At 35.4% G+C, this 17,134-nt stretch overlaps 2 protein-coding genes across 2 annotated transcripts; both read left to right on the top strand.

Annotated features, from left to right (window-relative positions):
* The first annotated feature begins 6,306 nt into the window (after nt 1-6,306).
* On the top strand, nt 6,307-7,347 carry LOC148675571 (trace amine-associated receptor 1-like). Its single transcript, XM_088627229.1, has one exon. The coding sequence runs from the start codon at nt 6,307-6,309 to the stop codon at nt 7,345-7,347; it is 1,041 nt and encodes a 346-aa protein (XP_088483355.1).
* A 7,502-nt stretch (nt 7,348-14,849) lies between these two features.
* On the top strand, nt 14,850-15,929 carry LOC148675570 (trace amine-associated receptor 1-like). Its single transcript, XM_088627228.1, has one exon. The coding sequence runs from the start codon at nt 14,873-14,875 to the stop codon at nt 15,803-15,805; it is 933 nt and encodes a 310-aa protein (XP_088483354.1). The 5' UTR covers nt 14,850-14,872; the 3' UTR covers nt 15,806-15,929.
* The last annotated feature ends 1,205 nt before the right edge of the window (nt 15,930-17,134 follow it).

The following is a 17,134-nucleotide window of genomic DNA, read 5'->3' as shown; positions in this document are numbered from 1 at the left end:
GTTTCAGAGTGGAACATCAAGCCTGATTTCTTCCCAACTGGCACTTTACATTACTGGATTAATTAGGTTAGGAATCTGTTTCTTAAGTAGGTGGCATGGTGATGCAGCGGTTAGCAGAACTGCCTCACAGTGCTTGAGTCCTGGATTTAATTCTGGACCTGAGGTGCTATCTGTTAGGAGTTTGTATATTCACCCCAAATGTGAAGGGGCTTCCTTCTACATTCCAAAACCATACTGATAGGTTAATTGGCTTCTGGGAAAAATAGCTGTAGGTGTGGGTGTATGTTTGTCTGTGTGCATCTACCTGCAATGGACTGGAGACACCTCCTGTTGCTTGCTGGGATAGGCTCCGGCTCACCCTCCAACCCTGAACTGGAAGCAATGGTTAGTGAATGCATGGACGTATCTATTTCAAAATGTCCTTGTAGAAAGGAGACAAGACAATTCAAACAAAGCACCAGGAGGACAAGGAGGACTTCAAGGAGAACAGAATGAAAAGCTACAAGACTCTGGCTATAATGATGTGGATTTTCAGTTATTGTGTTTGTGTAATAAGCATGGATTTTTTTTCCATTCCACCTGTTTGTGTTAAGCTGCATTCCACATTTAATTCTCTTGTCTGTGCTTTTTTTTATCCCGTTCAATTGTCTCTGGTTCAGTATGATTATCTTTGGATATTTCAGGATGGATCAATAGAAAAATAATACCAATTGACAACCCATTGATATTTTATTATTAATCATAATAATACAGTGGTACAGTACTTTATTTTTCTCTTCACGGAACTTGACCATGTCTACACTTTACCAGGTTTAGCTTTGATGAAGGACACTGTTTCCCAAAATATACCAATGTGATTACAAAATAAAATGAAATTTAACAAAATGTTTGTGGAGTATTATATAATTAAAACAGTGAATATAATTTTGCAATATCTGGTGCAATAAGACTCAATTGTTATAAATATTCACATGATTTGAACTTACACTCTTCTACTTCAGACGTTTGGCAATACAGAGCAATGTATAGAGAGTGGGAAGGTAACAAAAATTCAAATTTCTGCACCGCAAATTCTGGATTTCCATTTTTTCATCCCTAAACAGATAATAACAGATAATTGCTTACCTTTGGTCTGTAGCAGAGCAACAGGATGTGGAGTATTAGTCTTGGGTTAGAACATCGGAAGTGGGGTACAAAAATTAAAAAAAAAATCCTCATCAGGTTGCTAGAGAAATTGGCTTCACCTGTAGGCAAACTGATTTTGCTGAGAGATGAAAGAAGTTGTCTAGTCTGTATCAGGAGTAGACCAGCAAAATCTATGTATGAGACACCAAAAACAAAAAGACACCAAAAGTGTATTATGGATGAGAAAACAGTCCAGGTTATATAATAGTGAGACATACATCTCTGACCAAACAGGACCAGCTACTTAAGATAATACAAGGTAACAACTGGAAAATTAGAACAGATAGGGTTTACGACATTATAGACGATTTGTACTTTTGTAAGGGTAAAGATATGGGAACAACTGTTAGAACTCAGTACAAGAATGCTTGAAAAAAATATTGTAAGAGACTTTCAACATGGATTTAAAAAAAAGAATGTTCACATATAATATAAAAGATCCCCATTTGTGGAAGTGAGGCTTAGGAGACCTGCACTCAAATCATTTGAACACAGATGTAAAACAAAAGTCCAGGCTTCAATCAGCCGTTGCTACATAAACAAAGGAAAAGATTTTCTAAAAAAAGAAACCTGGCTAGTATTTCACTAAGCTCTAACATATGTACTTCTTCCTGAACACGTCCAATTTTATTACTGAGCTAAACAGTAATACTATTAGTACAACTTCTCCCTGGATTACACAAAATGCAACATACACAAATTTCAACTTTATGTAAAAGCTTCCAATGGATCCCGTTTTTACATTGGGGAGACATAGATCACGTTTGTAAAGGGTGAATAGTGTAGCAAGTTCTTTCCATGGATGAATAGAGCAGAATAAACATAATAGAGACTCTGTTTTACATTTCAGTCTTGTTTGCGTATTTGCACATGTGATAACCGCTTGTTAATTTGTGCTTTTTAATTGAAATTTGTAAGTAATCTATATTGCAATCATGTCAAGGAAGCACCCAAGTGATTTTGTTATTTACTGTATTTTATATTTCATGTTTAATTACTAACAGCGTACTGTAGATAATGAAAAGTATATTATTTACAAATTTGTTAAATGATAATTCTCTCTAATTTGTCCACTGTACTGTATATTTGTAAGTGTGTGCTACATTTGATGTTCAATTATTCTAATCATAGGGTTTTAGATTGTTTTTTTTTTCATTCGTTGTTGTTTCAATTCTGTCCTAGTTGTGGCATGACACGGGGGTGTGTCCAGTGTGGAGGCGGAGCCCTGGAGGAAGGGTGACGCTTCGTCTTCGTAGTCCAGCTGTTCTGGCTGTTAGAGGATGAGCCACAGCTGTGAGGGCTCTATAAAGGCACACTGGACACCCCCCAAGGGGACGAGCAGGGCCACCCCGTAAGGGGAGGATCATTTCACTGGTGGCCCTGGAGGGGATGGGGCCGTTGTTCTTTTTCTTTTCCTTTTTTCTTTTTGCCTGTAACGTTACACATCTATATCGGGGCAGGCTGAGCTTTTTCACACACCAAGTTTTTCTTTTGTTTTGGCCTTGCACTTCCTGCTCTTTCAGACTGGACCCCGTGAAATAGGGTAAGCCGAGCCTGGATGTCGCGATGCATAGCGACACACATTTCTTTTTGCTTTTTGTTCTGTTTTTCACCATTTTTGCGTTATTTTCGGTTCTTGCCAACCTCACACCGGTGCTTCCGTCCCTCATTTAGGGGTGTTGACTTGGGGCAACCATGTTGTGAAAGGCGCTATATAAAAATACATTGAATTGAATTGCATTTGACCAGTGCTCACCGCGGCTCTGCCCACTCCCTCACTGTTACACTATAAATGGAGGAAGTTTCTTTTTCTCTCTACCTCATGAACAGCTACTGTAGATGCTGCTATGTTCTTTCTCTTGCTCTTAACCCCACTTCATGAACAGCACCACACTTGTCGACCAGTAAAGGACAATAAATCCTTGGTGAGCCTTTAATTTTGTTCTCCTGTTTCTCCATTTCTCACTCACAGACACAGCTGGCCAATAAGGAATGTGTCACGATTGTAGTCCCTCCTCCTTAAGGGCGCTCCGGCTCTTTCACTTCGGACCTGATTTTGTGCACCTTCCAGCCCCATTTAAAAGCCAGACGCTGACGCCAATCAGGGCTCTGCATTGGTTTCCGCATCATGCGAGCCCGGGACCTGGATATGCCTGGCTCTGTTATGCTTTTAGTTTCTGTTCCCGTTCCTGTTTCCCCTGCCAGTCCCGACTTGGTTCTGGTTTTTAATCGTTATTCCCGGATGGATCGCCTGGCTTTGGACTTTTGCTCTGTCTTTGGGTCCCTCTTTTGACTCATCCCCGGATTGTTTGCCTTGGCCACACCTTCCCCGAACACCAGCACTCCATTGACACGCACCCCTGTATTCATTCCCGTATTTTCTTCACTTTTACCTGGATCGTTTCGTCTGCATAGGGTCCGGAAAGAACGCTTTCGTTAAAGAATGACTGCTCTAATTTCATGAATGGTAATTCTTTATATGTATTCATTCAAAAGCTAAGAAAGGGTCACTCCCAACTTACTGTATGTAAGAGTCAGGTTAGGTAATGACTTACAGATCTGAGCCCTTACATAACCTGGGGAGAAGTTGTGACATACAGGTTTTTCATCTGTCTTTATAGGTCCAATTACTGCAGTACATTGAAAGACTTTCTGCCACATATCATTACAGACATTATTTTGGGGTATCAAGCCCACATATCTGTCCTCTCATGACTGAGCATGAGCAACTTCCCTTCAAGACCTGAACAGTGGTACTGGGATTCTTGCTAAAAACTGTAGGGTTCTTGTCACATTCTCCTACAACTCCTTCCGAGTGATGGGCAAGTATTCGTAGTCAGACATACCCTTCTCCTCAGGTGTCCCTGTCTCAGACTGCCAATCCTTTCTCCTGACTTCTGGACAAACTAGCAAACTAGGAATCTGTACTTGTCAGGGTCCATAGTAATGTCAGTCATGCCATTAGGATATGCAAACCTGCCAATGCAACCACATGGGCCATTCATACAAGACCACAGATTTCTCAGAATGGACTTGAGAGACTTGTAGAGTGTCAATCTCAGTCAATGTGATCTGAACATTTCCTATTAAATGAATGACCTCACTGTGTTCAGCAGTAGCCAATAATAATATAAATAATATTATTTTTCAACTAAATAAAGCAGATTGTGTTTAAAGGGTAAACAATTTCCAATAAACTAGGCAGACATTCATAAAGGTTACTGGACAAGCACTTCCATTCAATTTAGAAAAGAGACTTCAGTGTTCAGTTTCCAAATCACTCAATTAATATGGGTTATATGTGGTATTTTACCCTAAAAACATTTTTTGAATAATGTTATTACTGGAAATTTGGAATATGTAAATAAAATAAATGTTAGAGGGTAATGATAATTAAGCTTTAGTTTATTTTAGTAATACTGTATGTAATGACCAGTTCATTGGTTTGCTGACCAATGGGGAATACTGTAGCTCCATAAGGTAAAATAATGATGAAATGTCTTGTCAGCAATTAATGAGAGCCAGAACAGCTCTGGATGTAGCTGGATGAACCATTGGGCCTTTGGTGGATGGTTAATGTATAAAAAAGCCTCTACGAAATTGCTGAACACATTGCCACTAGACGTCTGAATAAGGTAAGCCTGGAAGGCTTTGTAATGCAACACTATTAAAGACCTGCTGTTTTTCATTACTTTCTTATTATTCATAATAATATTAGCTTATAAGGAATCATTAGAAATTGGCACTACAGATAGGAGAGAAAGTGTAGTATATTGTGACTAATAATATCTAATAATGTACATTTAAAAATAGTATGCTTTTTATTACAGCAGTTAAGTACAGTATACTGTATATAGTTAAACAATTGTAGTGATAAAGCAATATGCCAGACTACATTCAGAGGTTGCACAGAATTTCCTGTTTTAACACCTTTAATTTTTTTACATAGTTTTCAGAAAAAGTGGTATTAATCATGTAAGATTAAGAAAATGTGAATTTTCGGTACATTAGAACATTGATATACTTAAAATAACTTTCAAGTAAGTCTAAAGCCTGTACTTGAGGGAATCTGCACTTATTTTGTATAGAAGCTTTATCTTATTTCCTTATGGCATTAATACCTTATTTTTACCTTGAAATTGAGTTTTTTTTTAATTTCCAGCATCAATTTTAAGCTTTAAAATACCAAAACATGAAGTTAGTGTTCTTTTTTTCTTGTGCTAATAAATCACATAGTTCTTAAGAATTATTTATGATATTTATATTTAATATATTTATCATACATTTTGCACAAATTAAAAATGCATCTTCCCTCTTGCATTTGTGAATTGGCCACTTAACAGACATTTTTACCAGCTTAATTAACAATAAATGAGAAGCCTATTGATATCTGTAAATTCCAGCTTCACTTCTATCATTCTCATTTATAATTAATTCAAAACCAGCAAGTGTACAGTACAGTAACACTGGTGAATTATGTACAAGAGGTTACAGCTTGATCTATCTAATATATAATAAGATAAGGGTTTTTCATAAGTATCACAGGAGTAATAATATTTTATATTTATTGTAATTACTTAGAGCATACCTTGTGCACATTATGAAAACCTGTAAAACTGCACAAAGAATTTAAAGACACAAATGAATTTTTAAAATTTTTACTTTTGTTTAAAAATGAATAAACAGATTTTTTTTTGTAATTATCAAGCTCATTATAGAAGCCTATTGGTTTATACTGTAATATTTTAACTCCATGATTCAATTCCATCTAACTCATTAATAATATCATAACCAACCATTTTTTGTTGGCTGAAATTAAGCACACATTTACACCAAGAATACACTGATGTCCAACCATTTCTTTCTGGAATTATACTGTATGACTAGAGTACATGCATATTTAAAGAACAAAAATGTAACTTGTCAAAAACACGTAAAGGTCCATTAACAACATGAAAATCAATAATATGTGATTTTATCATTGTGATTTATATATATATAGAATACTTCTAATGAAAAATTATAAAATCCCAAAATTCCAAGTTAAAGAAAATATTCATTTGGATACTTTTTTCGTCTTTCCACAGGAGGGGACTTTTCTCACACCATCAACTGCCCAACATGAACTTCTCTCAAACTGGGATGACTGCAGATACACAGTTCTGTTACGACTCTGTAAACAAGTCATGTCTGAGACATGTGTATTTGACTGCAATACGTGCTCCAATGTATCTGTTCTTTGGGGTAACTATTATCTTTACTATTTGTGGAAACCTGTTTGTCATCGTCTCCATAGCACACTTCAAACAGCTTCACACGCCGACCAATTTTCTTGTCCTTTCTCTAGCGGTTGTTGACTTGTTATTAGGAGGATTTATAATGCCTCCCAGTATGGTCCGATCCCTTGAAACCTGCTGGTATTATGGTGACTTGTTTTGTAAAATTCATGAGAGCGTAGGCGTCATGTTATGTACTGCTTCTATTTTGCATCTGTCTTTCATTTCAATTGATCGATATTTTGCTGTATGTGAACCGCTAAAATACAAAACTAAAATTAACGTCTATGTTGCATTTAACATGATTACAGTAAGCTGGAGTATTTCAGCTGTTACCGGATTTGGAATGATATTTCTAGAGTTAAATATAATGGGAATGGAAGATGTCTACTATGAGACATTTTATTGTATAGGTGGCTGTGCTCTGATACAGAGTGAAGCATCAAGCATGATTTCCTCCACACTCTCTTTTTACATTCCTGGGTTTATTATGATAGGCATCTATTTGAAAATTTTCCTTGTAGCAAAGAGACAAGCCAGGACAATTCAAGGAATAGTATCCCAGAGTAAGACCTCCCAAGACAGCAGGAAAACAACTTCAAGCAAGACAGAAAGAAAAGCTGCAAAGACACTGGGCATAGTGATGGGGGTCTTTCTCTGCTGCTGGATGCCATTTTTCTTGTGTAATACCGTGAATGCTGTATTTAATTATTCAGTTCCACCTGTTTTACTTGACAGTCTTGTGTGGTTAGGATACTTAAATTCTACATTTAATCCTCTTGTCTATGCTTTCTTTTACAGCTGGTTTAGAAAAGCTCTTGTTATGATTGTGTTTGGCAAGATATTTCAAACTGATTCTTCTAGAACAAAACTAATTACAGATTAAAGAGTTATTTAATCACGTTAATTATATAATATTTAATGAATTAAGATTTCTTTTTTAGCTGTAATAACTTTGTGATTGTCACAAAAAAACTGAAATGTTATTAATTACTATACAATTACTATCACTTTTATTGAGAGAAATAAATGAGAGATGAGGAAAGATTTTTCTGTAACATTTAGCCGAAAAGAAAAAAATACATTTTTTTTTAATTCTGACTCCTCTAGAACTGTTCTAAAATTTTAGAAACCATGCAGAGAGAGACCATGAGAAAGAAAAATATTTTTACTGTAATCACTTTTTTCTCTATTGCATTTGCATCTCTTAATGAACAGCATAGCTCATTTCACTAGGAAAGCTGTGGGGAGATGGGGAGAAGCCGTGTTTTATTTGGTGTCTCAACTGATAATATTATGTACAGTATGGGTTTATATGAATGTACAATTGCATTCCTGTAATCACTATAAAGAATTTAAAGGCCAATGCTTCCCAAAGCAGCAATTCAAATATGAAACATGACATGGTTTAACAGACAGCCCTCTTCCTCAGTGTTCATTACTGCTTTACTAAGGAGAATAAGCCTTGCTTGCACTACACTGTCATGTTTCCTTTAAACCTTGAGATAAACTGGTGCAACTTAATGATACCAGATTCTTTTCCTAATGTTGAATGAAAGCTGTTCCAATTTGTTCTTCCCCTGTGGACGTAAGGTCCTTTTAATGTTTTATGTAGTCCTAAAACAGTATGTTGCTCTTTAATACTGTAATCAGCTCTCTATAAGGAACTTATATTCAATTTCTTCAAGTTTTAAGTAGAAAATGAAGTTTGAATATTTATGTAAATATTTATTTGATTAAACATAAATAATCTTTATTTTATTCTTTATGTAAACTGTACACATTGGAGAAATCCATGCATAGAAATCTATGGAAAACAATCAATAAACTTCATATAATATTACAAATGTCTTTGTTTACAATGGGCACAAATAGCACATAAAAGCTCAGAAATACACACCTATTTAATGTCCCTCATTTTCTAAACTAAATCTAACATTATGAAATTTTAAAATTCTCAAATATAAAGAAAATGTTGCTTATTTTGTTTTTAAATTAAGATAATTAATTGTCTCTTAATCTGTTAGATCCTAACCTTTTGGTATTCAAAGATATCTAAGCATACAGGATATTGTTTTGGTTAATACTGTTCTGAACATATTCTTAATCTATTGATGGTATATTACCATTTGAAATTAGTCCAGATCAATGCAAATTTAAAATGAACTGTAATAACATAACTAACAAAATTGATGCCAGAGCATTATCTTGATTAAAACATTGTATTCATTAATATGGACACCCATATTGAGTCTTGTATCAGAGCAACAGTTGCTGCTTGTAGTCTGGCTCTGGTTCTGGTGGAAGGGGAACAAATCCCTGACCTCTGGGTACAACACAGGATGCTGCTCTTCCATCTCCTCTGGGGACAGGTTGGTCTTCTCCCCCTCTTTGTGATACACCAGGAATGGACTGAGCTTTTCCTGCTTTCCTTCAGTAAAAAAATGAAACTGGATTGAGGTGCTTCTGTGATATTTAAGGACACATTGGGAATGGATTGAGCTCCTCCCATATTACTCCATGACAGACTGTAAATGGATTGAGCTACTTCCAACTACTTAAAGACACATTGTAAATGGTTACATTTCTTCATGCACTACCACTAGACAAACAGTTGTTGGGTCAACTTCCTACCATACTTCTGAGGACAGTCACTCCTCTGACTTGGACTGTCAAGCGTTCTGCTTCATCCTCATCCTCTTCTTCTTCAACAGGGGACCTGAGGACCACCTCAGCCTCTGAGGACTCAGCCTCACCTCTACACCTCAGCATCTGTAGTCATTGGTGAATGTTTCACAGCTGCCACACAAATCAGGGTCCTTTATGACACATGTGGTCCATTAATATGTGGGGTCTGCACTCCCATCATGCTGCCTCACTACTTGAACTGTGTTTTGTCCTGTATGCTTTTGGGAACCTGCTTTTCTCAAAAGCTATCTGGTGGTCTGGAATGGGCTAGGGGCTCTCTCCTAACCTGCCTAGAGCCATTCTAAAAGCTCCAGAAAATCTTCTTTCAGCAGCAGAATTGGGAACATTGTGAAGATTTAAATAATTCAGGATAGTACTATAGTTTTTAACCACTAGCGATGATATTCCACCATATTTGGCAAATAGTGTAGCCTTATGTGGTTTCACACATAAAATACCCTGAATTAATTGTTTTGAAAATCCTGGGTCTTTCCTGGTTTTATGTTTAAGATGCAATGACAAGACAGAAAAGTAAAATGTTTGAAAGTAAACAGATATCATAATAATTAACAATAGAGGCACTACGTGGAGGATGACTATAAAAAGCACCCCTCAAATACTCTTAATAACTACTATTGCTGCTGTTCAAAAGTGAAAATAAACATTTCAAGAGTATAGTTTTGGCCACTTTAATTTACTAACAAGTCCTGTTTTTTAAATATTTAGATGTTATGTTTAGATGTTAAAATTATTTTGCTTCTTTTTTACACCACACCCAAAGACATGATTGAGAAAACCATTCCTAAAATATAGTGGTAACTAACATTTTAGACAGTATACCTGATTAAATTTCATTACATTTAGTGAATGAATCACAGTTATGACTTCCTTCACAACTACAAATATCCAAATAACATTGTAATAAATATGTGATTCTTCATCTAGGCTTAGGAATAACATTGGCAGGCATAGAATTGTTCTTAAGCCAATCAAATCTTTTTTGAATTCCAGTCTTATTGAGAGGGTAATTCTTCAATCCCCTGCTCCAGATTAAATAAAATGCTTGATTATGATTGTCCTTACCATTTCTCTACTTTACTTAACAATGGGACACATTCATGCAATTATTTCACAACTAGTTGCTGATCCTGCCTCCTATAGTTTTGAAAACCATACCTCCTGCTTACTCAGAGTTTAGTTCTCTCATTTCACTGTTATTAATTGTCATTTGTTATTAATTGTATATAACTGAGTTGATAATCTCAAATGAAACCACTCTTTATGTCCTGAACACTATTCCTACTGTATGATCCTACTCAAATCCAACTTTTCAGCTCTTTGTAATAAGAACATGAGAATAATTAAAAAGAAGAGGTCATTTACAGACAACCAAACCATCCCTGAAATTTACAGTAGTAATAGAAATATTTTAGACTGAGTCAAAATATTTATATTTAGACTGTTTTTAGAATACAGAGTAAAAAAATAGAATATCTGGCATTATTTTGTTTATAGAGTGAGACACAGCTGTGAGAATATCAGGGGATCCAAATCTAAGAGACTAAGTCATGAACACAGAGCCACAGACCACTCAGCCATACCATTTATTATGCAACTACTATCCTCTGTAGATCACACCGTATCACAGTGAAGACTAAAGGTTCTCCTACTCATTTATAAGGCACTGAATGGTCAAGATCCAGAGTTTTAAAAATGTGTAGTCCAGATCTTAATTAGACACCTACTGATTCAGGCCTTTTTATTCTGATGAATCAAATCTGATGAATCTGATCTGACCAGGCTGCGCATTATGGGTAACAGACCCTGCTTGTTTTCAAGATGACATCTGTGGAGCTCCTTGAACAAATTCTTTAAAGCCTCTGTAACCATCGACTCTTTCAAAACAACTTTTCACCAAAGCTTTTAGTGTATACTGTAACTGTTTTACACAGTTTCTTCAAGTCAGTTAATTCTGCATTCTTCATATGCATTGTATTTCTGCTATTATGATTATTATTGTATTGTACTTTGAATTTCTTGGAAAGCACCCATTTATAAAGTTCCATTGTCATTATTATTGTTACACTGCAGCTAGTTGACGCTGACAGCCATGGTTACTGGCATGCAGGGAATCTGTTGTTGGGGGGACAAAGCTGAGGTTGAAGGTGCTTGGGACTTGCTGGAGAAAGCTGAGGATGAATGGGAATGGAGTCATGGCAGATGGAATTATGAACTGTGGATTCAGCAGACTGACAGGTGGTTGCAGGATGATGCCACTGGATCAGTGCTGGCTGTTAGGTTTGCAGGCAAGTTTCTGGTTTTAGTTTCCAGGTCTCAGGTCCCAGGTTTTAGATCTCAGAATTTATGGGGATTTCAAGGTTTTGCGCTGACATGTCTCTCAGAGAAGAACTGAGTGCAACACTTCCTGAGGTACCTTAATGTCAGAGCACCATTCCAGTGGCATTACAGGTTTTAAATAGGGAGAATTAAACTGGATGATTAATGGGATGATGGATTAGATGACCGATAGAGCACACTGATAAATGGCCTGAGCTGTTGTGGGAATGTTTATGGGTTCCTGGGATGAGACAATTATATACTGAGTAAGCTATTGTCAAATAGCAGCATGACCTCAGTTGTTAGCCATTCAATAATATAGTGGTCTGCCTGAAGCTGGATGATACACAGAATATAAATATTCTGAATATACAAGAATACACAGAATATACAGAATATAAAACCTATAGACAATTGTGTGCCTTACAAAAATGAGCTAAACATTTGCAAGCCATCCTCAAAATGGATTGCCAATCTAAATGTTAGCCATTGTGTTACACTGCATGCCAGAAAGTGTGTTCAAACTATCTACACCTTATGCAGTACATACATAGTCGCTTGGGAAATTGTCTCTACACACATCAGTTGACAAAATAATTAAACAAGCTGCCCAGTTAATGCAGTACTCTCTCTTTTTTTTTCTAATCCCACTAACTCTGCTCTCGTTTATTTACCTTTTTCTGTCTGTTTCTGATTAAGCTTGCAAACCATTAAACCTATAACTCCAGCCTATATTTGATTCATATTAAACTCCACATTGAAAAATCCATATCTTAGGATCATAGTGGTTGCCTGGAAGTTGTGTATATTTTTTATTCTACTTTACCATAAAAGTCTTTCCTGCTCCTAAAAATTATTCAAAGGTTGAGTCCTTGAAGTGTCTTCTTCTCTCTTCCTCAGAGTATCCTGAGTACCTGCCCTTAGCTCATGTGTACTCAGCATCTAATTGTGGCCTGACGTCATCAATATCCTCCTGCCAGTGCTGCACCTGCATATTCACTTTCCTTTATTCTGGCAAGCCCACAAATCCTGGGCTCATTTCACCACTATTTACATAATTCCTGTCATACTAATTTATTCAATGAAATATGAGAATCTACTCATATTTTATTCTGTCTGCACCTAATTCATTTATATTTCTGATATTGCACTTATCTTTTTTCAGTAATTTTGTTGACTTTGCGATATGTGATATGTATCTTTTAAAAGACCTTTATTTTTTCCAGTAAAACATATCAGTCAATATTCATGTAGTATGCAGAGAAGCTCTGTTTTGTTTGAAAGAATGCATGCTGCATTTTTACTCATATGTATTAATATCTGAGTTGTTTTAGCTTAAAAATCATTATATTCAAAGTTAAATACGCAAGACAACCTCTGTTACTTAAGTGAGAAATATACATACAACAATTAGTGTTACTTGTAAAACAGGTATCCTCAAATCATCAGTCCCTTATGGAAATAACATGTTAAATAACATGTTAAAAACTGCTGGAGTGGAAATATGGTCAGTTTGATTAAAATTTATATCTAAATAATTATCTAATATTATATCTAAGTTGCTTAAGTATGCTGGTTGTATTGGTAATGGAATGAAATGCTTTTCGAATAAGTAAGGTATTTGTGAGTGAGAGCAATTTAACCTTTATTCCTTTTAGTAAAGGTTTTGCATAATGGCACCAAACCATGTTTTCTCACCAATGGGGAATACTGTAGTTCCTTAAGGGAAAGAGATAGTGATTAATGAGTAAACACTAGTTCATGCCACTGGGCTTTTGAAGGATGATTAGTTGATAAAATGTCACATACAAAGACTCAGGACATATTGATACCAGATGTCTGAATAAGGAAAGCTTTAACGGGAAGGTAAGGCTTTGTAATCCAGTCATCATAAAGGACTCTTTTAATATGATACAGTAAATGCCTTTTATTATGATTTGCCAAAAATTTTCACTACAAACACAAAGAGAATACAGAACATTATAGCAAAATACTAAATACATAATATTTTCTATACAAAGGCATGGAATTGTAAAGGAAATTGTTATAGCAGTTTAATCCATTTCAGGTTTCAGTATATGAGCTACAGTAGGAGACTCTTAGAGTCTGATTGATACTTAGAGCTGCTAACAGAACTTAAATGACTTTAATATAGAAATGTTTTATATGTTTGAAGCTATTTGAAAGTATTGTTTTAATAAAGTATATATTTTGTTACTCTTTGTATTAATAATGTAATATTCTTTTGACACTGAACGTGTTGTAAAAACCAAGTGAAATTCATTATTTAAGAGATTCATTGTAGATGTCAAATTTTGACTTGTTCAGTAAATAAAATGATTTATCATGTTTAACCTTTATGATTTAGGGATATTTTTATCCTTATAATAAGGATTATCTGAAAAGATTTTGAAAGGATTTTAAGCTTTAAGCTGTATTCTTATCAATTAATCAAATATTTATTGATTTATACAGTATTTAGTTACATATACGTCCCTCCTAGCTCCCAGTGCTTACCTTGATAGGCTCTGGCTTCCCTGTGACCCTGCATTGGATGAAGTGCTTAGAAAATAAATGGATTCATATAAATATGTGTTTTATATTTATGAATATAAAGTCAATTATAAAGTGAAATCTAATATTCATCGCTATGGTATTATACTCAAGATACAGTTTATAAATTCACATCTATGTTTTTGATAAGAAATTATATAATTATTGAAGCTGCTATGAAGAAGGTATGAACACTGAGAAAACCCATAGGATTATGAATGAAATTTGAAGATACAAATGGTAAACCAATCTATTTTAGAGTATCTAAAAACCTTTTATTTTCTTTGGTCCTTTTATTTTTATGACAAGAAAAATTCTCAGTTACCATAGCATTATAAGAGAAATTATTAAATTAATATAATTATAATTTTAAACATAATTATAGGAGAAATTATTTAAAAAATATTTTCAATAATACCAAAATTGAAGTAACTAATTGAGTCCACAGCCAAGCAAGTAAATTTCAGTTTATGTAATTGCAGAAAATGTACATTTCCATCTAGAAAAATGGTCATGGAGTAACAGGTTACACAACAATTGTTTCATTTCAAATCCTCAGTGACATAGAGAATTTTGATTTTGATAAATTGCTGCCTCTGCATCTACTAATCGTATTTGAAATGGTAAGGTGTGCAACAATATTCAATAGTAACATCACTTAATGTTAATTTTATCTTTTTACAGGAACCAAAAATTTCACACACATCCTGGGACCACACAGAATGAACTTTACACTCAACTACACTGGAATGACTGAAAATACACACTTCTGTTACGACTCTGTAAACAAATCGTGTCTGAAACATGTTTATGTGACCACAGTACGTACTCCAATGTATCTGATACTTATAACAGTTATTGTCTTCACTCTTTGTGGAAACCTATTTGTCATCATCTCCATTGCACACTTCAAACAGCTTCACACACCGACCAATTTTCTTGTCCTCTCATTAGCAGTTGCTGACTTTCTATTAGGGGGATTTATAATGCCCCCTAGTATGGTCCGATCCCTTGAAACTTGCTGGTACTATGGTGACTTGTTTTGTAAAATTCATACCAGCACAGATGTCATGTTATGCACTACTTCTATATTCCATCTCTCCTTCATTTCAATCGATCGATATTATGCTGTGTGTGAACCACTAAAATACAAAACTAAAGTCACTGTTTATGTTGCACTTTACATGGTTGTAATTAGTTGGAGTGTTTCAGCTGTTATTGGATTTGGACTGATGTTTCTAGAATTAAATATTAAAGGGATAGAAGACGTCTATGAAAATGCATATTGTGCAGGTGGCTGTACTCTGATACAGACTGAAATATCTAGTCTGATTTGTTCTCTAATGGCATTTTACATCCCGGGGTTTATTATGTTAGGAATCTATTTGAAAATTTTCCTTGTAGCAAGGAGGCATGTCAAGACAATTGAAGGCCTCGTATCCCAGAGTAAGAGTTCAGAAGACAGCAAAACAATGACTTCAAGCAAGACAGAAAGAAAAGCTGCGAAGGCTCTTGGAATAGTGATGGGGGTCTTTCTCTGCTGCTGGATGCCATGTTTCTTGAGTGGTAACCTGGATCCTATTTTTAATTATTCAATTCCACCCATTTTATTTGAATTTTTTATGTGGCTAGGATACTTAAATTCTACATTTAATCCTCTTGTCTATGCTTTCTTTTACAGCTGGTTCAGAAAAGCTCTTGTTATGATTGTGTTTGGCAAAATATTTCAAGCCAATTCTTCAAGAACAAAACTAATTACAAATTAAAGATCTGTTATTCTAATATTTTAATATAAAGCAAAATAATGTAGTTGTGTGTTATTTTCTCCTGGTCATAAAATTTGAAAATTATTATTGCACTTCCCAGCTGGTTGACCTATACTATGCTGTTTCCCACACAAAATCTGTGAGAATACAAAATAAAATTAAAGTTAAGAAAATGTTTGTGGATGAGTATAAATTAAAATTTTTGGACAGAACTGTGCATTGTAATGCAACCAATGAAAATCTTACAAATTGCTTCAAATATCACTGTTTTTGTTCTGTTTATCTTCAGTAATTGTCACGCCCTCCACAGCCGGAGAGCGCTCCTGCTCTGTCCTGTTCCTAGTTTCCCTATGCTTTCCTTGTACTTCCGGTGTGTCTTGTGTCTGGGGCTTTATATTTCCGGGTCTTGCTTTCCTCCTCGCTCAGCATTGGGATTGGTTGTTGAGAGGCTGGCCTCACCAGGTCGCCCCCATCCACTATCTGAGGGCTTATGTCTCATTCTGACTCCACCCGATATCTTGAGCCCGGAGAACCCTCTCGTTCGTTCCATTCCTACCGCTATGCATAGGGTCCTACTGTCTCTCTCTACGGCTATCCCCCGACTTCTGTGACAGTAATGTTTTACAATATAAAAAGGATTTATTCATCATATATGAAGTATTGGCAGACTCCAGACCTTTTTTTTCCAGCATGGATAATTACTCATATCTCTGTGGCTTTTCTTTTTCTAAGAGAGGTGCTCTAATTTTATAATTTAATCTAATTAGTAGAGTGTATACATCTCATTGTTAATTAATTAACAAACAATCAGAATTCATAACATGTATGGAATTCATAGGTGGGGAAAAGACTGGCTGGAAATAAGAGACAGTTAGAAACCAAAAGAGAAAAGGACAGAGAATGGCACACTCTGATAATTGCGATTCTCGCACAATAGTAGCCCCAAGGTAACGTGCATTAATTAATGTGCAAATGGTGCAATTGATGTGGCAAAATCCCCTTCAGCATGCATTTTAGTCAAACAAGTCCTTTTGTCTCGTCTAAATTCACTCAACAAAAATGCTAAACTATTTCGTCTTTGTCATTGCCATTGTGGATTATTCTTGTGAGGGTCTCATCTTTATTAACTAAAATGAAAAACAGGTCTCTGACGAACATTGTTGTTGTGATTTTTGTCTACAAAATTTACACCGTGTATCAGGTAAAGTGCACTTATACAACGTGTTACATATGCTGCTTAACATTCTGATTTCCAATCAGTTCAATGAGCTGTCAGCTATAAATTAAGCCTTAGAAAATAGAATTGCAGTTAACGATTCACTTTATTCA

Source organism: Lepisosteus platostomus, chromosome 3, assembly GCF_059453375.1.
Source record: "Lepisosteus platostomus isolate fLepPlt1 chromosome 3, fLepPlt1.hap1, whole genome shotgun sequence".
NCBI lineage: Eukaryota > Metazoa > Chordata > Actinopteri > Semionotiformes > Lepisosteidae > Lepisosteus > Lepisosteus platostomus.
The sequence above is the reverse complement of the archived record's forward strand: the minus strand, read 5'-3'. Positions and strand labels throughout refer to the sequence as shown.

Bases quoted from the DNA above. Each gene is read 5' to 3' on its own strand.
- LOC148675571 (XM_088627229.1), top strand. From the start codon at position 6,307: ATGAACTTCTCTCAAACTGGGATGACTGCAGATACACAGTTCTGTTAC.
- LOC148675570 (XM_088627228.1), top strand. From the start codon at position 14,873: ATGTATCTGATACTTATAACAGTTATTGTCTTCACTCTTTGTGGAAAC.